At 40.9% G+C, this 23,012-nt stretch overlaps 1 protein-coding gene across 2 annotated transcripts in view; it reads left to right on the top strand.

Annotated features, from left to right (window-relative positions):
• The window catches only part of CORO1C (coronin 1C), a 152,911-nt gene that overhangs the window by 89,980 nt on the left and 39,919 nt on the right, over positions 1 to 23,012 (top strand). For both annotated transcript variants that reach the window (XM_077461291.1, XM_077461292.1), the window contains exons 3-5: positions 19,477 to 19,599; positions 21,098 to 21,227; positions 22,458 to 22,639. In XM_077461291.1, coding sequence (XP_077317417.1) covers positions 19,477 to 19,599; positions 21,098 to 21,227; positions 22,458 to 22,639 — 435 coding nt within the window. The remainder of the gene's footprint in view (positions 1 to 19,476; positions 19,600 to 21,097; positions 21,228 to 22,457; positions 22,640 to 23,012) is intronic.

Below are 23,012 nucleotides of genomic sequence, written 5' to 3'. Positions count from 1 at the left end.
TGCAGACCACTTCCTTTTATACTTAACTTACTAATTTGGGCGAAAATTCGATCTGCCTGTGTCACCGCATATTACTTCCGGTTCGACCAGACTTCCGGCGTGCGTTCCACGCCTCGTTACTGTGTTATTTAATAATTGACCCCGTATTAATATATCACCGAATGATGGAATAAAGCTTAACTTAATAAGCGTCAAAACCAGCCTCATAAACGTTACTGAGTAAAGAGAGGTGAGTATATTAAGATCGTGACATTATGCATAGTACGTCACTTCCGGGTCACGAATACCAGTAAGCTGGTTGACCAATCAAAGGGCCAACCCACAAATTATTCCGACATCACTTCCGCTTTTCGCTGAGCTGCGACGGAAGTGATGTCAGCCAAACAAAGGCTAAGACGCACCACGCCTCCGGAATTCCCACGTGAGGACACGTCGAATCCCGGAAGTGATGTGGATAAACGTCCCGACGTCTACCCGCAGCGGAACGCAAACAGAAGTGCGCTGGAGCGCACTTCAAATAAACTAAACTTTATTGTAAAAATGACAGCAGATAGTCACGCACTACAACCAATTGCTAATGAAACGCAAATAGATGTGCGCTTGAAGCGCACATATTCAAACCGGAACCCCTGATAATACCGGGTCCAAAAAAAACCGAATAGAAGAGGAAAAGGAGACAGAAAATATTTTTTGTATAATCGTTTAAAAAAATAAAACATAAAAAATACACTATCCTCATATAAAAAAGATAAAATACATGCCGAATTTAAATTTAACAAAAATAATTGCATGCCAAATTATATTTTATCGAAAATGTTAAAATGTACAGAATAGACAGATTTCCACCACAAACTCCTTACAGTGGAACGTCCATTCCTGAAATTATCAGGAATGGATATACACATGGTGGTACACACATGTGTATATAAGACCCAACCGTAATTCTGTATAAGCCAGTGAGTACAAAAGAACCCAAGGACCAATGCGTTGACACTGAGGGCAGATAGAATTCTATCCCAAAACAATACATTACATAAATAAATAAATAGCGGCTACACCAAAAATAAAATAAAATATATAGACAAACATGTTCACATAAGATGAACCCCAAAAAATTCAAGTGGCTTAGAAACTAGAACCATCAGGACAATTACCAGCATAGATCTACCCATCATTAATGAACGCGTTGATGTCCCATTCAATATTTAAACCAAACGGAACATAAGATCGAATTGTGTATATCCAGTAGGTCTCTAACTGGGAAACACCACGAGTCATAGCTCCACCCCTCCAAGGGGGTGTGTATTTGTCGATGGCCAGAAATTGTGTGCCTGTAGGGTCACTGTTGTGACATTCTCTATAATGTTTCGGGACAGTATGTTTAGAAATCTTACTTTTTATCAGGGATATATGCTCTCCTACTCTAGTTGCAAACGTTCTCGTGGTTCTCCCCACATACTGTTTCCCGCACGGGCAAGTTATTAAATATACCACGTGTCTAGTACTACAAGTACAAAATGTCTTAATAGTGTGTGTTCTATTGGTTGTTGTTGATGTAAACTCAGTTGTTTTGTGCCTACCAGCGATGTTAAATTGGCACACAATACATTTTTTACAGGGATAATAGCCCGTTAAATTGTGGAAAAACGATGGCCGCCTAGGTGGATTAACAACATTAGGAGCAATTAAACTCCGTAGAGAAGGTGCTCCCCTAAAGAGAACCTTTGCCTGTTCTGGCAATTTAGAGCCTAGAACAGGATCGCTCCTCAACACATCCCAGTGCTTATTTATAATGGTTTTAATTTGTCTATGCTGTATCGAAAAAGATGTCAGCATAGACCATCTGTAAGTGTCATCCGGCTCCCTGTACGCTTTTTCCGCAACAAGAGTCTCCCTGTTGGTGTCAATAGCTTTCCGTATTTCACCATCCAAAATACTGGCATCATATCCTTTAACCTCAAATTTCTGCTTGAGGGTTTCTGCCTGAGTCTTAAATGTATCAAGGTCAGTGCAGTTCCTCCGCAGACATAAAAATTGGCTGCGTGGAACTGAACTTAACCATGATCTGTGATGACAACTGTCCAAGGAAATAAAACTGTTTCGATCTGTTGGTTTGAAATGTGTTTTAAACACAAACTTACTGTCCACAATCTCTATTTGCAAATCTAAGAAAATAATCTTGGAGGAACTCATTTCAGCTGAAAGTGAAATACCCCTGTCATTGCGATTCAAATCATCAAAAAACCTCACCAAAGACTCTGGAGAGCCATTCCATAGGAGGAGGATGTCGTCTATATATCTAGCCCAAAGGACCAATGAAGGGTTCCGTTGGGCATAGACGACATCCTCCTCCCATTTAGCCATAAATAAATTCGCAAGACTAGGGGCAAATTTTGCCCCCATTGCAACCCCCTGTTGTTGCAAATAAAAATTATCATTGAACCAAAAGTAGTTGTGCTCCATGGCAAATTCCAAAAGCTCCACAAGGTATTCACATTGGAATGATGCCAAAGAGTCATCAAGATTTAAGTAATGCCGAACAGCCTCAATACCCATCCCTTGTGGGATACATGTATAAAGGGACGCTACATCTGCTGTAGCCATAATGCAATGTTCATAAGGCTCAATACTTTCAAGCCTCCTGATTGTAGCCCCGGTATCCTTAAGATAGGAAGGAGTTTTTTTGACGAGGGGTTGCAAATAAAAGTCAATATAACGGCCAATTCGTGAAGTGACCGAATTAATGCCACTTACTATCGGCCTACCAGGAGGATTTACTGGATCCTTATGGATCTTCGGTAGGTAGTAGATTGTGGGAATTCGAGGAGCAATGGGAACTAAAAATGCTTTCTCTTTATTGTTCAAAATTTTTAATTCATAGCCTCTATTTATCAGATCCCTAAGTTGTCTTTTATATAAATTCGTAGGATTGTTGGGGAGTCGTTTATAGGTGCCTGGTTCATCCAGGATTCTCTGCATTTCCATTTCATAATGTTCTCTATCTAAAATCACAACCCCCCCACCCTTGTCCGCCGGACGTATAACGACATCCTTTTGTTCACACAAGGACCTAAAACCAATACTGGAAAAGGAAGGTCGATTTACACGTCTGGCGGGCAATTTGTCTAGGTCGTTTAATACCAAGTCCTTAAATATTTTTACTGCTGGCGCAGTGGGCACAGGGGGTACAAATAAAGATGGGTTAGCCAACCCCGAATGTACCGTTCCTGATGTAGCCGCTAGATAATCAGTCCTAAAAGGGTTAGTTGTTAAATACCTTTGAATGTTAATTTTTCTAATAAATTTGTGTATGTCTATAAATGTACCAAACTTATTAAGTTGTTTGGGAGGTGCATACTTCAGTCCTTTATCAAGTACTGATAATTCAGCCTGAGAAAAAAAACTTTAAAGAAGTTTGTGCATACTATAGCTGCTGACTTTTAATATTAAGACACTTGTCCTGGAATCCTGTGATGTTGGCACCTTGGCTGATGTTTCCATTGGCGGTCAGGTGCTGCCGCCCCCTTTCCCGGTAAGAAAACCCGGCAGCGAAGCCTTGTGGCTTCACAGCCAGGTCCCTACTGCGCATGCACGAAGCACACTGCTCTTACTGGCCCGACAGCAGGGAAAGGAGGAGGAATGACTTGCATTGCTGCAGTGAGGTCTGCAAATGGGGACAGGGTACCTGTCGAACAGGTACCCGCTCCCCCTTCAACTCCTGACAAATGTGTGTCCCTATCTCCCAATTTGCTCTTTTGTGCTCTCAATCTTTTCATGTGCACTTTTAGTGGAGACTAGAAATCAGCCTGGCAGATCTTCAGGCTCCCCTGTTGACAACTTCAGAACGCCCTGAGCAATAAAATGCAGCAACCACTGGATGTGGCTGCAAAGAGGTTGGAGGAGATCAGTAGTACAAAGATACCTTAAATAAAAAGTACTTTCCAAAAGAAAATTGTTAGATGGGGCTTTAGAAAAATAATCCATTTAGGGTTTACATCTACTTTAACCTCTGATTTGCATATGCAGGAACTTGCTCTCTACCTGCCCCCACATTACATTGATTGGAGTTTAAGCAGGCAGCAGCGTTTTTATGGCACACCTGAGCTGCAGAAAGGAAAGCTGCAAATGTCACTGGGGTGGGGAGAGTCCAGTCCACACACCCCAGATAGTTTACTGCAAGCTTATGTGTATGTATAAGTTCAAAGTAAGACACTATTGGTTATCAGACATGGAAATGCCAGCAGTACTTTGAAATGTGTGTGTGGGTTTTTTTTTTTTTTTTTTTTTTTTTAATGCTGTTTATTACCCGCCAGCGTTTTTGTTTGTTATTGCCTTAGGAAAGGTTTTCTGGTCTTTTTGGCTGCAGGGTTTTATTTTTTTAAATGGGGTGAGATGTCTTTCAGAGTTAATTTAGTAGGTGATTTATTGGGATGAAGTTATTCTTGTGTTATTCTTCTAGAGAGCAGGAAATTTGCTAACACAGGAAAAGTATATATGGATTTGCATGCACAGCAAACTCTTTGGAGAACATGGCTTGCTATAACAGGAAAGCAGAATTGACTTTAGGGTGACTTCCTCATTTGCTCTTCATGTTTCTAATGTATAAATGCTTTCGTGTTTTATTTATATTTTTGCACATTTTTCTTGTTTTTGTATAGGGATAATAGTTTGTGCGTATAGGCTTGTCAGTTTGGAGGGGTTTGGTGTGTAGATATGCATATGTCCTGAAAACCTTCCTTTTCCTAATTTTCATACTGCATCTTTTTATGGTAAAAGTATGCATTGCACATCTCCCTGCTGAAATAGTTTAGCTGGCCTTCTGACGTCAGATTTTCCTATCTGCATTAGTGCTCCTGGGTGCACGTCCACAACCCATTCAGATTGTGTCTGCCGTATCTATCAGTTGATTGTGATAAACAATATGTATTTAATCTAGAAATTGATGTGATTGGTTTTACATAAAAATTCCCATAGAAGCTTTGATTTTGTTAGTGTGGATCATGGTTTTTCAACCTCTGAAGTGCTGCATGATCTAAAAATGTGTAGCCTGAATTCATTGATGTAGTAGAAAATGTCCTTGGTTTCTTGTATCCCAGAGTAGGTGAGAAATGGTTAACTGAGCACGCTGCTGTATCTATGCCTACAAAGCACACACCCAGCTTTGTCATCGCAGCACAGAGACCGTACAGCCAATGAGCATTACAGGGAACAGGGATTGTCCGCCTGTCAGGGTTCAAATCATCCATGGCCTTATATGGTAAAATTTACTGTCTGAGCTCAGGGAGTGCTGATGTGTGGACCTGAGGGGCGGGAGGCAATAGGAATACGTATAGACTGGATCCCTGAATGATTGCTTGCACAGGGATATGATCACTTCTTCCTGCATATCTCCTGGCTGTGTTGGTGTAGGAACATTAAACACAGATTGTGCATTATAGCTTTAGAAATCTGCATTGCACAGGAAGAATGCTGGTGCTGATCTATCTAGTCTTGCTTTACCTGCCTGTAATAGTGCTTATGTGTGATTCTAATTCCATGGGTGTTGGCAAGTGTTAATGATTTCTTTTCCCCCTCATATTTACAATTCTGATTTGACTAGCACCTTGTTTTTAAAGGAAATTACATATTTCATTTATTCCATTTTTAAATTGTGTTTTTATTAGGTATGGAATGGCAGCAACCAATACTGTAATCAGCTTTTCCTATATTTAAGTACATTTCCAGTTGCAAAAAAGTTTGGACGCTGTGTAAAATCTACATAAAAACAGAATGCAATAATTTGCTACTCCCAATCTCAGGTCTACAATTTTCTATTGTGAAAATATCTAAGCTGAGAAAATGCAACATTTAAGAGAAACAATAAGATACATGTCGGTGTGTAGTATATCCTCCTCTTTGAGGCTGCATTCACATCTCAGTGTTTGAAATTGCTGCAAGTCTGCCTGCAATTCAAAAAGCACCCAGGTGTGAATGACAAATCGCAGAAGGCACATTTGCGATGTCCATTTGAATGGCACCTAAAATCCTGGTACGATTCTGCAGCGTTATAACCGCTTCGCATGAAGCTTATCGTAGTTCAGGAGCTACTTTTGGACAATGTGGTTTGCCAAGATTGTAGCGTGATCTATCATGGCAGAACCACCCCAACATTTTAGGTGCTGTTCAGATGAATGGCATCTCAAATGTGCCTCCAGCAATTTCATTCTCACCTGGGAGTTTTGAAATCATGGGCAGAATAGTAGCAAATCTGCCCGCGTTTCAAAACAGAGGCGTTAATGCAGCCTGAACACCACTCTGTGTAAATGTCTGGAAACCAAGGCGACCAGATGCTGGAGTTTTGGGAGAGGAATGTTGTCCCATACTTGCCTGAGCATATGCTGCTCTAAAACCTGGATATATCTTTCAGCATTGATGCTGTCTTTCCACATGTGCAAGCTGCCTATTCCATGTTCACTAATGCACCCCCATACCATCAGAGATGCAAGCTATTGAACTGAGCACTAATGACAAGCTGGACAGTCCCCTCCCCTCTAAGTCCAGAGGATGCAGCACCCATAGTTTCCAAAAATGTCAAATATATATAAGTATTTTTTCCCTGTACCAGTTTTATTAAATATCTGAGGAATAAATAATCTGCTTGATCCTGTGTTGAGAAGAGCAAAGGGCCTCAATAGAGATTGATGTGTGGAGGGAAAAGTCCAGTGGAGGACAGGATGTGTGCAGTCACAAGACAATGGTTTTATGTATAGTAAATGCCATTCACATCCTGGCCTGCAAATCAGTCAGTGTTCTGCTCATCTTTATTCCACCACATATTGTTACATCATAGTTCCCTTTTACACATACTGGAAATGTTTTGTTTTTACAGCAGCATAAGTAATGTGTGGTGATCTGAAATTCTAGAACTTTTGTTAAAATATAAGAACAGCAGCTCATGAATGATAAAAAGATGCAAGCGTCAGACAGGACTGCTAATATCGCATGTTTTGTGCAGTCTGTACTGTTGCTTCTTAAAAGCATATCAGTTTAAATCCATCTGTACTGGAAAGTGACCAGATGGTATTGCTGCCCTACTATATTACATTCAGTCTTCCCCCAAATCTGTTTTGAGATGTCTTAGTCACCCAGGAACAATGTTCCATATACGACAAACATGTCTGTTCTGTCACGTCCTCCTGGTCAACAATTTTTGATATTTTATTAATTTAGATATGAACCTGAATTACTCTCCACACATTGTGCTTTTATGCATTTTGCTAAAAAGGGTCTTTCTTGGTTTTTACTGATGGCTGCAAGGTTAGTCATCCCCAAACACTCACTGCCCCACTCCTCCTTCCCTTTATGCTGGCCATACACACACAGATTTTCAGATGAAAATATTAGTAAGAATATTCGTATGAAATTTTTGTACGTTCAAAAAACGGCGTTTGAAAATTTCACTTGTTATGAAGTTCAACCTTAAAAATGTGTTCAAGAACAGTTTTTTCTTTTGTTATTCAAATTTTCCTGTCACTTTGGTCAAAAATGAATATAGATTTGACCCCACTATTAAATCGAACCAATGTTCTTCAATCAAACATTTTATGAAAATCTATACATGTATGGTCTGCATTTGTGAATGGATTGATAAAATGCAGTTCCTGAAGGTAGGAGAAGAGCTGACTTCTACTTTTTTTTTTTTTTAACGATGCTCAATTTTTTAAAATATGGAATCTGGATATATATTTGTATGACATTAATATTTGGGGAACTAGTAACCATTGGCGATAACTGATATGCTTACCCAGAAATAATATACTGTAGTGAGGTCTGGGTGACCCCTACACTTTACTTTACTTTTCTCTTCTCTCCTTCTATGCCTTTTTTTTAAATTTCTTCTTTTAAATTTATTTCACTATCATCTGATTTTTCCCTCTGTACCTGGCAGGCTTCGGTCTCAATAGATATACATGACATTACCAATTACCTACATATTCTAAGTCTCTTAATCATTGTATTACCTATTGAAATGAGCTATTGTATAACATACATATCTTTTTCCATTGGTTTTTGATATGAAGATGTAGTAATCTCCTCCATCTTTTGTACAACTGAAAAACAAATTGAATGCTTTGTGATCTGCCGCATGTCTGTACGTTATACTGTTAAACCTTTTCCATAAAATAGACTTATAAAGTGTAAATCATCTTACTGGATGACCTTCAGGTTGTTATAGCATTGTTTATCATAAATAAGTTGTACTATAACTTCCATGAATGAAAATCTCTATGAATGAAGGATGGGAAGATTAATGAAAGGCTTGCCTCCTCCAAAGATCTTTTCAGTCAGTCTTGCAAGTTATAGTATGACTGACTTTTATGGGGGGGAAGGAGGTTGGAAAGGGTGGGGCTTGTCGGTCTTTAGGCTGGGTTCACACTGCTGCGGGGGGAGATCCGGATGTGATTCACACCGCAAATCACATCCGATCTCCGTAGCGATGCGAGTTCAGCCATACAGATAGTATGGCTGAATTCGCATCGCTCCCGCAGCAAACTCGCACGGGACCCTTTTTTTGGTCCGCAACAGAATCGGATCGCATGGGGGTTCACACCATGCGATCCGATTCCTGTGCGAGTCGGCAGATCGCACTGCGATATGCGGACGGATCTGGGGGTGTCATTAACATATCATTGACACTCCCAGCCGTCCGCATAGGGCAGTGTGAACTGCCGGCGGGAGTAATGCGATGCGGGAAAACGCCGCGGATTCGTGGCGTTCCCGCATCGCAGCGGTGTGAACCCGGCCTTAAGGCTGCATTTACATCAGGGTGTTTACAGTTCATAACACCCAAAAAAAGCCCAACAAGCAAAATCACATTCATTTCAATGGCACGTGTTCACATCTGAGCATTTTGTCATCTGAAGAAAAATGCCTGAATCGCCTTAAGCTCAAACATAGAACATGAGCTTGTTTGGGGCAGATTACAGGCATTTTTCTGTGTTTTACATTGGTGACCGGAAAAAAATCGAGGTAAAAACGCCGAATGCCACATACACATGATCGGAATTTCGGCCAGCAAAAGACTGATGAGAGCTTTTCATGGAAAAAATGTGACCATGTGTAGGAGCCATCGGAATTTAGCTGTCCGAATCCCTGCCAGAAAAAATTTGAGCATGTTCTCAATTTTTCCTAGTTGAATCTGAGCATGCGTGAGTTTTTTTTATTTGGACATCTACTTTTAGTGAGTATTGTGTCAAACTCCTTTTGTTTGTGTTGGGTATGTTTGCCCAGCTTATTGTCACCCCTGGAAAATAAGATTCCTCCCTTCAGGTGAGGAACCTGTTACTCTGCATAAGGGCACCTGGGTAATGAGATAATTGAGCTTTAAATTTGGGCAACTGTAAAATGTTTCATTGTTAAATCTTTCTGCCTTCATTGGCTTGTCTTTGGTTGGCCATCTGCTGAGTGCATTTCTGTGGGTCCCATGCAAACCATCAGCAGTCCATATCCCTACCTTCAGTACATGGAGTTTTTCTGTGATAAGTATGTGTGGGTGACGTTTGCATAATACAAGCTGTGCAACACATGTTACATGCCAAGCCAGCTTCCAAGCTACAATAACAGGCTCCAGAACAAGTACTTAAAATGCAGGCATAGATTTTGGAATAAACAGCATTTTTTGCCAGGAAAATCCTGTGCTTGGGGGAACCTCTCAGAATTTGCTATAGTTTTGAAGCACCGTTATATTTGGCTGCTTTAGCAATCGCATAAAGAGTGCTTGTTTAGGCCGAATTAAAAACAAATAGGTTTGTTGCTATTTCCACATTTTTCTAGCATTCCGTAGCTCAGTGTTCTGTCACTGTGCTGTCCTGGTTTGCAACATTTTAATTCTCTATTTTTTGTTGGATAAATGCAATGCTTCCTATTTTTCTGTAGCGGTGGTCTCCTTTATCTAGCCCTTGGGGCACACTTTCTCCCACTGATGCCAATGATAGGGCACCATTCCTCCCACTGATGAATGAATGAAATACTTGTATAGCGCACAATGCGAACTGAATCGCCTCCTAGGGGGTACTATTTCCCCCATTAAAACCAGTGATAGGGTATTGCTCATTTCCATTGATGGCATGGCATCTTCTACTCCTGCCAGCCACAGTTCAGTCCCCCCTAAAGTTTGAAAGCTAGTAAACTGGCCCTTTTTGTTTAGAAAGTTTGGAGACGCCTGGTACTAACATTGATGGTTTTTAATTTTGTATTATGGTGGACCTTTGTAGTAAGTTGACCACTAGTGAATCTGAAGTTTCAGAGACAGACACACAGTTCACTGTCTATTGGATAATTTAATAGTTTTAAGTCTGTGGTTGCCAGCACTCTCCTGTATACAGTTGCATGCTGGGGAAGCAGGCTTGACGTGTCTGACACCAACAGACTCAACAAACTGATTCGCAAGGCCAGTAACATTGTTGGATTGAAATTGGAGTCTTTTACAACAGTGTTAGAGAGGAGATTGTTCACGTTATGTATGTTCTATCTTGGACAACTCCTCCCACCCACTCCACAATACGCAGGTCAATCTACAGAATACTATCAGTGACAGGTTGTTACACCCACAATGCAACACAAGAAATCATTTTTGCCTGTGGCCACCTAGATATATAACTTCTGTGAGGGCTTTATGATCAGGAATTGTGTGTTGTATGTTGATAGTGTTTATTTGGGGTAGTGGTAGAGAAAGTGGTGTATTTGGTAGTTTGCCTGTTATTTTAATTGTGTGGATGTTGTGTATTTTGCATCTTGTTCAGTCTATTGTTTTGTCTTTAAAGCAGAGTTCCACCCATATAAAAGTCAGCAGGTACAAAAAGTTATTTAATCGTACACTCTCCTGTCCCGTGGTCCAGCGATGCGTGCGAATGAAGCCCCGCTTCTCTACCCCTCCTCTCTGTGGCACTGGCGTTTTCACTACTGTGAACACCTGACTGGTTTCATCCTAGAAAATAAAATGGTCTATGCAATACTTTCTGTCACACCGTATTTGCGCAGCGGTCTTGCAAGCACACTTTGTATTTTTCCCCCCAAAAAAAACAAATTTTTTTTTTCATTAAAAAACAAGACAACATGAAAGTTGGCCCAATTTATTTTTTTTTGTTATATTGTGAAAGATGTTACGCCGATTTTAATTTTATACCCAACATGTCACGCTTCAAAATTGCGCTCGCTCGTGGAATGGCGACAAACTTTTACCCTTAATCTCCACAGGGATGTTTTAAAAAAATTCTACAGGTTGCATGTTTTGAGTTTGAGGAAGGTCTAGGGCTAGAATTATTGCTCACTCTATCGATCAAGGCGATACCTCACATGTGTGATTTGAACACAGATAAAGTGATCTTGCAGCAAATCTGCTGCAGGGACCGATTTTATCTGAAAGAGGACTGCTCACTGAAGAGAGCAGGGTTATGGTAGCTAGCTGCTACCATAACAATATCCCTCTTCAAAGTGCCGACATATCGGCATGAGCTGATCCAGAAGTGGCGAAGTGTGTCGTAACAATTTCCCTTTGGGATTAATAAAGTGTTCTGTATAGCCAATGTTTAAAATCTGTTGAAGTTGCATACTTGGTAAGTAATTAGATCAGTTGCTGAAAGTGCTCAAGACCGAGTTCACACTGGTGCGACCTACGCTCCGACTTTGGGAGTACGTTGCATGGTGTGTGTAAATCAATGGTTCCCTATGAGAGCTGTCTTAATTGATCTGGCACAAGTCGGTCCGACTACTTTGGTCTGACTTTAGTCCTACTTCAGCCCATTGAATATCATTGAAGTCGAATCAAGGTATGATTCTTGTCCTAGCCATCCGACTTGTGACATGCAACATGGTGATTACAGCAGCAGTTAAAGGACTTTGTTACTCTGGGATTATTTTGATTGGTCGAGGGACAAGTCGTACTAGCTCAAATTTGGAGCAAAATCTTATCTTGTTTGGTCAAATTGGAAGGAAGTAGGACCCATTTTAGGAGGGCAAAGTAGGATGATGGTCATAAAACAGTTGTCATACCTGTGTGAACCCAGCCCTCTCGAATTGTGTTATCTATAGTGTCTGCCCTCATAAGTGCTGTGCAAACTATTGGTGCTATATAAATCCTGTATAATAGAGGGGATGAGTCTTCCCAAAAGGAACACAGGCAGCAATAAAAATACAACTGGTTTCAATACCTCCCTCCTTCTCCCACTCTCTCGCCTGCCCCCCTCTTTAGGTTTAGGGTTCACATACAAAAAAAGCTTGTGAAGAAATTATCATTCATTTTGCTGCCTTTGATGTTTAAAGAGTGGAATTGCCACTTGTTTTAAATAGGATGATCCTTTGCAATAAGATGCTCTAATTACATGACTTCACTTATCTGTCCCTCAATTGCTGCAATTGACCAGACTTGTTCTCTCATGTGCTGCTATGAATAAAATGTATGATCTATCCCCTACTTCATGTACCAGCATGCTTCCAGAACTGTGATATAGATTATTATACAGGCTTTGTATAGCGCCAACAGTTTGCGCAGTGCTTAACAAAATGAAGGCAGACATTAGTTACATGATTTGTTACAAGAGGAATCGGAGGGCCCTGCTCGCTAGAGCTTACAATCTAGGAGGAAGGGTCAATTGATACAAAAGGTAATAGCTGTGGCTGATGATCTGATGGAGAAAGTAAAATGGTGTATGAGTTAGAAGCAGGATAAGCTTCTTTAAAGAGAAGAGTTTTCAGGGATCGTCTGAAGATTGATAGATTGGGGGCAGTTGACGGATTGGGGTAGGGAGTTCCAAAGGATGGGAGAAGCTCTGGCGAAATCCTGTAGGCTCTTTAATTTTACAAATGAGGTGATTGCCTTAGGCCCCACCCTCACAAGGGCCTTGGGGGGCCGCGCCCCCCTAATTTGCCTGACAGGACGTAAGTGTGGGGACTCATGAGTGGAAGGAAATATCCACTGTGACTGTGCACATGCAAGCCGGTGGGTTGGGCGGGCACTGCACATAGACTGATGCTGCCTGTGTGAGCTGATGAGCCTCCGCGGACAGCTCTTGGCACAGTTGGCTGTAAACAATAGCAGGCTCCACCGCTGCAGCGCCGTCCTCTTAGCCTTTCCCCCAAAGTCGGCGGCTGCAGTGCATGGCGGGAGTTGTAGTTTTTCACAGCACAGACAACAGACTTGGCCCTCTTGTGCCTGTTCTCTGCAGAAAATAAAACTCCCAGATTGCACTGCAGCCTGCAGGGACCTCAAAGACCTCACGTGTCGCCAGCTTCTCATGCTGCCTTTAGTAGGATAGGGGACCGAGGAGCAAATATAGTACATCTCTACTACATGCTGTCTGTACGCTACCCTGTCTTTTAATGGTGTCATGGTCTTTACCCTGTCTGTTTCACGGTCTGTCCCCAGTACTTTGCAGGGGCGGCAAAAAACTGCCACTGCATGAAAAAAAAGCCAGAAAAGAAAGAAGGGACTTTTCCCCTGCTGTTGTGTCCTGCTTTTAACTTGCGTACCAACACCAGGAAAAAAGAAAAGTAGCTACCTTAGGTTTCGGTGAACACATAGGACATTTGATATCAAAAATATTTTTCTTTCTATACGTAAAATAAACCTTGATTGAATTGCATCAATCGATCCTAGATGTTTACACAACATTAACCAAAGATGACCCAAAGATCATCCTTATCTGCACAGTTCATACACCCTGACTTTCAGACAAAACCAGACATACTCATACATACAACAATAAAAAACAGATAGAGGCGCCTCCTATGGCCATACATGTGGTGATATACCGAGTATGATCAAATTGTACCAATATTACGTTTCTATTTGGAAGCATGAAATAAAAATCTCTCGGAAATCTGCACATGTATGGTCATCAAAGTAGCAGTAATTGGAAATGGGGATAATTATGACCAGACAACGGTCCTAATCTCTCATTAGTACCTCCATTAAACCTACAGTGCCTTGCGAAAGTATTCGGCCCCCTTGAACTTTTCAACCTTTTGCCACATTTCAGGCTTCAAACATAAAGATACACAATTTAAATTTTTTGTGAAGAATCACCAAGTGGGACACAATTGTGAAGTGGAACGAAATCTAATGGAAAATTTAAACTTTTTTAGCAAATAAAAAAACTGAAAAGTGGTGCGTGCAAAATTATTCGGCCCCTTTACTTTCAGTGCAGCAAACTCACTCCAGAAGTTCAGCGAGGATCTCTGAATGATCCAATGTTGTCCTAAATGACTGATGGTGATAAATAGAATCCACCTGTGTGTAATCAAGTCTCTGTATAAATGCACCTGCTCTGTGATAGTCTCAGGGTCCTGTTGAAAGTGCAGAGAGCATCATGAAGACCAAGGAACACACCAGGCAGGTCCGTAATACTGTTGTGGAGAGGTTTAAAGCTGGATATGGATACAAAAAGATTTCCCAAGCTTTAAAAATCCCAAAGGAGCACTGTGCAAGCGATCATTTTGAAATGGGAGTATCAGACCGCTGCAAATCTACCAAGACCTGGCCGTCCCTCTAAACTTTCAGCTCAGACAAGGAGAAGACTGATCAGAGATACAGCCAAGAGGCCCATGATCACTCTGGATGAACTGCAGAGAACTACAGCTGAGGTGGGAGAGTCTGTCCATAGGACAACAATCAGTCGTACACTGCACAAATCTGGCCTTTATGGAAGAGTGGCAAGAAGAAAGCCATTTCTCAAAGATATCCATAAAAAGTCTCGTCTAAAGTTTGCCACAAGCCACCTGGGAGACACACCAAACATGTGGAAGAAGGTGCTCTGGTCAGATGAAACCAAAATCAAACTTTTTGCCCACAATCCAAAACGATATGTTTGGCGTAAAAGCCACACAGCTCATCACCCTCAACACACCATCCCCACTGTCAAACATGGTGGTGGCAGCATCATGGTTTGGGCCTGCTTTTCTTCAGCAGGGACAGGGAAGATGGTTAAAATTGAGGGGATTTTTTTATTTTATTTCTTTCTATACATAAAATAAGCCTTGATTGAACTAAAAGAGAATTGCTATGTAGGTTTAATGGAGGTACTAATGAGAGATTAGGACCGTTGTCTGGTCATAATTATCCCCATTTCCAATTACTGCTACTTTGATGACCATACATGTGCAGATTTCCGAGAGATTTTTATTTCATGCTTCCAAATAGAAGCGTAATATTGGTACAATTTGATCATACTCAGTATATCACCACATGTATGGCCATAGGAGGCTCCTCTGTTTTTTATTGTATGTATGAGTATGTCTGGTTTTGTCTGAAAGTCAGGGTGTATGAACTGTGCAGATAAGGATGATCTTTGGGTCATCTTTGGTTAATGTTGTGTAAACATCTAGGATCGATTGATGCAATTCAATCAAGGTTTGTTTTACGTATAGAAAGAAATAAAAATATTTTTGATATCAAATGTCCTATGTGTTCACTGAAACCTAAGGTAGCTACTTTTTCTTTTTTCCTGGTGTTGGTACGCAAGTTAAAAGCGGGACACAACAGCAGGGGAAAGGTCTCCTTTTTTTTTCTTTTTTTTTTTTTTTTCTTTTTTTCTGACTGTTAGCTACGGCTTCGGCCTTGTAGACTCTAAGGAGTGACATAAGGACTTATTTCTTTCAGAGGGGCCCACTGTCACTATTTGGATTTATTCGGTAGCGACAGTGGATATGGTCATGTAACGGTATAAATAATGAAAAAAGCCCCCCGCGGCCGCCTCATGCACAAATACGGGCAGCTAGCTTGCTGTATGTAGCGCCGCACTTGTAAATATTATGGGCGTGCTTGGCCGGGGGGAAGTGGCGCCATCATAAGCAGACAGTGACTCTCCAGACTGGCTGCACGTAATTTGTCCTGTGGTGGCATTGGATGGGCACAGTGACGGCTGCATGTGAATGGGCACAGTGGCGGCTGCATTTGAGTGAGTGTTTTTTTTTTTTTTTTTGCGCCTCTCAACATTTTGAGCACCAATCACCACTGGATTGAATCATCATTGTTGAATGACAGGCTGAGGGCATGTACATTCTAGTGTGAGCTTTGAGGAAGGCCATTGAATGAGGCTGGCTGTCGTTCAAACTGGAGGGCTTTTTTTTTATTTTTTTATGGGCTTTATTTATCTTGCAGTTCTGCATTATGGACGTGAGTGAGGCCTCGTGTCTAAGTTTTGCCTCAGTGTCTAGAGCCACCTCTGGTGACAAGGGTGCTAGAGAGCAGGAGGTCTTGGGAGGACCAAAGAGTGGCTTGATTGGTATTTTGAGACTAAGTTAGTAATGTAGCTGGGTGCAGAGTTGTGGATGGCTTTGTGAATTATTACTTTAAAATTTTATTCATTGGTTGAGTGGAAGCCAGTGCAGGGATTGGCAGAGAGGGGTGGAGGACACTGAATGGTTGGTAAGGTGGATGTGTCTTGCAGCAGCATTCATTATGGACTAAAGGGATAGCGTATGCTTGGGTAATCCAATGAGAAGTGAGTTGCAGCGGTCGAGGTGAGATATGACCAGAGGGTGAATTAGAAGTAGTAAACCGGTGATGTGCGAGCAGACTGATGAGCGGTAGAGGTGGATTTGGTTGTCATCGGCATATAAATGGTAGTGGAAGCCATGGGAGGCTATTAGCTGACCCAGGGAGTATGTGTACATTGAGAAAATAGGTCCAAGGACAGAACCTTGGGGGACCCCAACCTTAAGGTGTTTGAGAGAAGGATGTAGAGTTGTGACACTGAAGGTGAGATGGGTAAGATTTGAACCAACTAAGAGCACAGCCATGGATACCAAGCAAATTGGTAGGGGGTGATCAAAGACAGCGGAGAAGTCCAAGAGTAAAAAATCTGACCATTGGTTTTAGCTGTTAGTAAGTAGTTTGTGAGTTTTAGGAGAGCAGTTTATGTGGAGTGCTGTAAACAAATACCAGACTGAAGGGGATCAAAAAGGTTATTCTCAATAAGGTGGTCACTCTGTTGTAAGCTAAACGTTCAAGGAGTTTGGAGACAGGTCTTAGGTTAAGATTGATGGGGTCCAGTGAGGCCTTTTTTGGTATGGGAGTGACTAGTACATGTTTGAGGGTTGGGGAAAGATGCCAGTAGAGAGGTAGAGGTTGAAGATAGGAGCAGGAGTGTAATATAGAGTCAGAGGGTGACTGTAGTATTTGCGAAAGGAACAGGGTCCGGCAGGCAGGTGGGCGATAGAAAATGTATTGCCTTAGTAGTAAAGTTAAACAAGAGTATTGATTGTACAGTAGGACAAGGAGTGTAACGTGAGGGCGATATCTTTAGAGTGGAGCAATCTTATTTTTGAAGTGATTAGCAATCTACTGGGCATTGAGTAAGTTAGTGGGTGGAGGTAATGGTGGATGAAGTAGAGTGTTAAAAGTAGAAAAGAGTTGATGGGGACTATGAGAGGGTATTAATGAGTGATAAAGTCTGGCAGCGTAGAGATGGGAATGATATATTTTTGGAGGGCGGATTTATATTGGCTGAAATCTTGCTGTGACTTTCTTACGCCACAGACGCTCAAGAGCAGGGCTCTGTTTTTTGAGGCTTCTGGTATTGTCTGTCTGCCAGGGTTGTAGAGGTCGGGGCCTGAATCTGTGCATAGTAAGGGGGGGCCAAAGTATCCAGTGTGAATGACAGTTAACTGTTGTAGATAGAAGTGGCCAGGTTGGGGCAGGACAAGGATGAGATTTTGGCATCGAGACTGTAGCAGAAAAAGAGGGGTTAAGTTGGAGAAGGTTTCTGCAGTTAATTGTTCGAGAAAAGAATGAAACTAATAAGGTGGTGATGGGAGAGGAAAAGGAATGTTGGAGAGGTTGCTTGGAGTGCATAGGTAGGAGAATAAGGTCAAGGCAGTTGCCAACATGACGAGTAGAATTTGCCCATTGTTTCAGGTCAAAAGAGGTTAGGCTCAGAAATTTAGAAGTAGCCAGAGTGTTGAGATTAACAGGGATGTTGAAGTCAGCAAGAACAATGGGATTTCAGAAGAGAACGTAGGGTAGCCAAGCGGAGAAGTTGTCAAGGAAGCTTGATACCGGTCCAGGGGACCGATTGCAGCAATTCTCAATGAAACTGGAGAAAAACTAATACAGTAAGCTTCAAATGAAAAGAGACAGACCGAGAGAGAGGGGGGGAAGGGATGATCAATCTGAAAAGTGCTTTGAGGGGATAGGATTCTTCAAAACACCACCTCTTTTCCGTCCACGAGGCCTAAGAGAATGAGTCCACAAAAGACCACCATGGGAGAGGGCAGCAGGAGAAGGAAAGTCCACATAGAGTATCTCACAAAAGTGAGTACACCCCTCACATTTTTGTAAGTATTTTATTTTGACAACGTGTGACAACACTGAAGAAATGACATTTTGCTACAATGTAAAGTAGTGAGTGTACAGCTTCTATAACCATGTAAATTTGCTGTCCCCTCAAAATAACTTTAGCCATTAATGTCTAAACCACTGGAAATGGGGCCATGGTGTCAATATTTTGTGTAGCACTGCTATTTTCCAGCACTGCCTTAACCCTCTTGGGCATGGCGTTCGCTAGAGCTTCACAAGTTGCCACTGGAGTCCTCTTCCACTCCTCCATGACTGTATCTCGGAGCTGGTGGATGTTGGAGACCTTGCGTTCCTCCAGCTTTCCATTTGAGGACACCCCACAGCAGCTCAATAGGGTTTAGGTCTGGAGACATGATTAGCCAGTCTATCACTTTACAAGTGAGGAAGAAATTAATGTACAAATATATTTTCGTACGGCAAAGGATTTTTATTTTTTTTTTGGTTCTGAATTAGAAAATCGATCATTCGTGCCTAGTGTGGAATTTTTCTTCCAATTTTCTCTGTGTACAGGGCTTAAAATGCTTCCTGGCCTATAGTGAACTCACTTGTATCTAGTGTCAGCACTACAGAACACCTCCCCCCTCCCTCCATAACATAGAAGGGGGGGGGGTGTTGTCCTTTTTTATGTCTAAATAGAGAAAATCATTACGAGGGTTCACAATCTTTTTACCTCACTGGTTTCCATCTCCCTTTTTAGCTGTTAACTGATTTGCTGTGTTAGCTGTGTCAAATCTTTCCTTGATTTACCAATTTTTTTTTCTTTTCGATAGAGGTTTTCGTGTGTGTGTGTGTGTGTGTGTGTGTGTGTGTGTGTGTGTGTGTGTGTGTGTGTGTGTTTTTTCCCCAGAATTACAGGAGTAAAATATATTAGCCGTTGGTTAACCTATATCACTATTGCTGTGGTAGATTGCTCACTAGTGGTCATTTAAAAGAATTGCATTTAACATCACATCAATTTTATATTTCTTTCCGTTAATGAGTTTTTCTGGACTACTGTTTTTGATGGATAAATGATTAAATGCCACTATAAGTGATGGTAAAAGTGTAACATGGCATTTTCATCCCTGAGTTTCTGTTATATTGGTTTATAGCCTGGTAACTTATTTGCCTGCCTTCTTATCTTGTGAGTTTTCTTTTTTCAGACTGGAAGGATTGACAAGTCTTACCCAACTGTTTGTGGCCACACAGGACCAGTGCTGGACATTGACTGGTGTCCACATAATGACAACGTTATTGCTAGTGGCTCTGAAGACTGCAGCGTCTTGGTAAAAACCTGATATGTATATAATCTTATATTTTTCAGTCCTATTGTGTTATCATTTTGGGTTGTGGAACATTCCTAATTGGCCCATTTAGTCTTTATATTGGTTAAGTGCCATATTCTTTCTGACAAGTAGGTTTATTTTAAAGGATTTTTAAAGCAACTCTGTTACTCAACAAAAGTTTACAAAAAATAAGAAAGCGTGCAAATTGCCATTTTTTTTTCTACACCAATGAACTGTTCGGGTCCGCCTGTCTTTCAGGTGTACCAGTTCAGACCACCCATTGTTCTCTATGGAGTGGCGGATGTCAGCAGACCCATCCGTTGGCATCTGGTCTGCTATCCATCTGGTGGATTGGGTGCCTGCTCAGATGGTATCAGCAGAGAGATCCCCGCTGAGAAGGCAGATCCATTTGACTATGTCTGCCCCATTTGAAAGGGGCCTAATACTTGCCTCTCCTGGTCCACTCAGCTCCATTGTGTTAAGTTTTTTTTTTTTTTTTTTTTTTTTTTTTTTTCCCTCAACACTCTTCACACTTCCTGATATCTGGTTCTCAACTTTGCAGTGGCATGATTCTGCCAGCCCTTACGTCACTACTGTTTAGTGACATGGGTCAAGCAGATAAAACCTCACAGCTTGCAGGATACAGGCATCTTATACTCCCAGAAGTTTTAAATACAGATAATTTTTTAACTTTATTATTTTTTACTTTTTAAATAGCTTGTGTGTTTGTAGTAAAGCTAGTCACACACAGCCCAAAATGTTGTCCTGTTCCTGCTGAATTGGCTGAAATTTGAGTGGTGAGGGGTCCTGTTGACAACACCCAGCTTAACTGAAGCTGGTTAAAAATCGACTCTGTAAAGTGGAAAATTCTCAAATGAACAGTGACCGCATCCGATCAGTCACTGTTTGGGTATTCATACGGTTGCTTCAGCTGTCCCAACATAATAGCCATCAACTTAGTTTATTTTTTTACTAGTTTATTTTAATTTTGGGTACAAAACAATGTACAGATAAGATGCAGAGGATAGGACTGTAATTTAAAAAGACAACAAGAACAAGAACATAAACCCCAACTTAACATTGGCTACTTTCAATCCTTGTGCTGCAAGCATTCTTAAATAGGAAACTTTTCATATTTGTGTTAAACGTCGTCTTTTACATTCCTGCAGTTTTTGGCTTCCAGGCCTAGGCAAATTTCATTATTTTTTTTTTTTTGCGTTAAAATAAGCGCCCGAAAGAAGCCTCAACTGCAATCCCAATGTGAAAGCCCGAGTGCTTTCACACTGAGGCACTGCTTTGGCAGGGCGTCAAAAAAAAAAGACCATTGAATGTGCAAGATGGCCATCATCGTTGTTAAGAAATCTAAACGTATATGACTAGCTTGTAGTGATTTAAGAAAGCATTGCTTTTAATTTCTTTGGTTTTTTAATTTTATTTTGCAGTTCATAGTGTGAAGTTGTGTATACAGACAGAACATATATACATTTTGTTTACCCAGGTTTGGCAGATCCCAGAGAATGGATTAACTGCACCACTTACAGAGCCTGCAGTTGTGTTGGAGGGGCATTCCAAGAGGGTTGGCATCGTAACATGGCATCCTACAGCCAGCAACGTCTTACTCAGTGCAGGTATCTTAATATGTACATGTATTCATGTAAAGGCTTTGGGTGATCTACATAACAATAAGTAATAGGCATGCATTTTCAGATCATTTCAATTAAAATGTGTACTATACATCAGAACATTTTTTATAAAGCTTTGCTTCCCAGTTGCCTCTGCTGCAGTTTAATAAGTAAGGTTTCATAAATTTAATAGGATTAAAAAACAATTTGTTATATGTAAAAGTTAATGGACATTATTTCTAGTATTTTGCTGCCTTGAGTTAAAAACTGGTACTGTAACTCCTGGTGTCTAAATCTGTGCATGCTTTAATAGGACTGGATCAACATTACATTAAAACTCGATCCATGCAAAAGGTCGGTGCAATGTTACTAATGGTTTTTATTGCTTGTAAACTGAGTTTGTATTATGGAATTGGCACGGCCTGCTACACAGAGATAAAATTGTGTTTAAAATTCAGAACTTGAAACTACTACAGTCTTTAAAAAAAAGTCTGCAAATGCTGTAGGTGCATTTTCACAATTCCCACCTAGGTGAGAATTGCAGAAGTGAGTGTAAGTACCTTCCAGCAGGTACCAGCTCTGGCATGTTAGAAGAGGAGGGGAAGGAGAGGCACAGTGGTATTACTTTGACTTTTAAGTGAAGTCTGCTTTAAGATCTCATATTGACTCCTAAAATGACCTCCAAAGCTTATCAAGTGTCAAGTAAAAAAAATGGAGTCTAATAATCGGGTTCGTACTCCTGGTCCCATGATCCATTGCTACATGTCTGAAGGAGGATTTCCAAAAATGTTGCGCACGCACACACACACACTATCGGTGTAAGCTGCTGAAGGAAAAATGAATGGGGCTATAAAGAAGCAGAGTTGGGTCATATTTACACTCTTGTACCACACCACTTTGAAGTTTAAATTAAAATCATCAGGTGTTTGCGTAATTCTTCCATAATTTTCCCAATTACATAGCAAGGAGCTTTAAACTAGGAAGAACTCATGCAAACCGAGCTTTAGTTATTTGGTTGCAATGAAATTGTGCTGTCAGCATGATGAACAGAGGCAGTTTAAGAGTGGTGGGTTATGCCCTGAAAATTAGCTACTCCCTTGCACAGAAGGGAGTTATAATGGTACTGTAACTGCAGCAGCTTCAAAACGTTCTGCTTTTTAATTGGATGGGATTTTTGTTGTTTTTTTCTTAACTGTTCTCATGAGCAGGCAATAATTTAATTTTTGTTTTTATTAGGGTGTGATAACGTCGTCATTATCTGGAATGTGAGCACATCAGAGGCTGTAATAACAATCGATGAAATTCACAATGATATGATCTATAGTGCCTGCTGGAACCGCAATGGCAGCCTAATTTGTACTGCCTCCAAAGACAAGAAACTACGTGTAATTGACCCACGCAAAATGGAGCTGGTAGCGGTGCGTATTAAATATGGGTTTCTTACCGGGAAGTTTTTTTTTCTTGGAATTTTTAGTCTGCTTCTATATAATGACATTAAAAATATGTACAGATGTGCACACATAAAATAAGAATAAGGTCGACCACAATGTAGCCTGTAATGTATGTATGTATGTATGTATGTATGTATGTATGTATGTATGTATGTATGTATGTATGTATGTATGTATGTATGTATGTATGTGTGTATGTGTGTATGTGTGTATGTGTGTATGTGTGTATGTGTGTATGTGTGTATGTGTGTGTGTGTGTGTATGTGTGTGTGTGTGTGTATGTGTGTGTATGTGTGTATGTGTGTGTGTGTGTGTGTGTGTATATATATGTGTGTGTATC

The sequence above is a fragment of the Lithobates pipiens genome, unplaced genomic scaffold (assembly GCF_037356315.1).
Source record: "Lithobates pipiens isolate NorthernLeopardFrog02 unplaced genomic scaffold, aLitPip1_a1.2 Scaffold_3, whole genome shotgun sequence".
Taxonomy (NCBI): domain Eukaryota; kingdom Metazoa; phylum Chordata; class Amphibia; order Anura; family Ranidae; genus Lithobates; species Lithobates pipiens.
The sequence above is the reverse complement of the archived record's forward strand: the minus strand, read 5'-3'. Positions and strand labels throughout refer to the sequence as shown.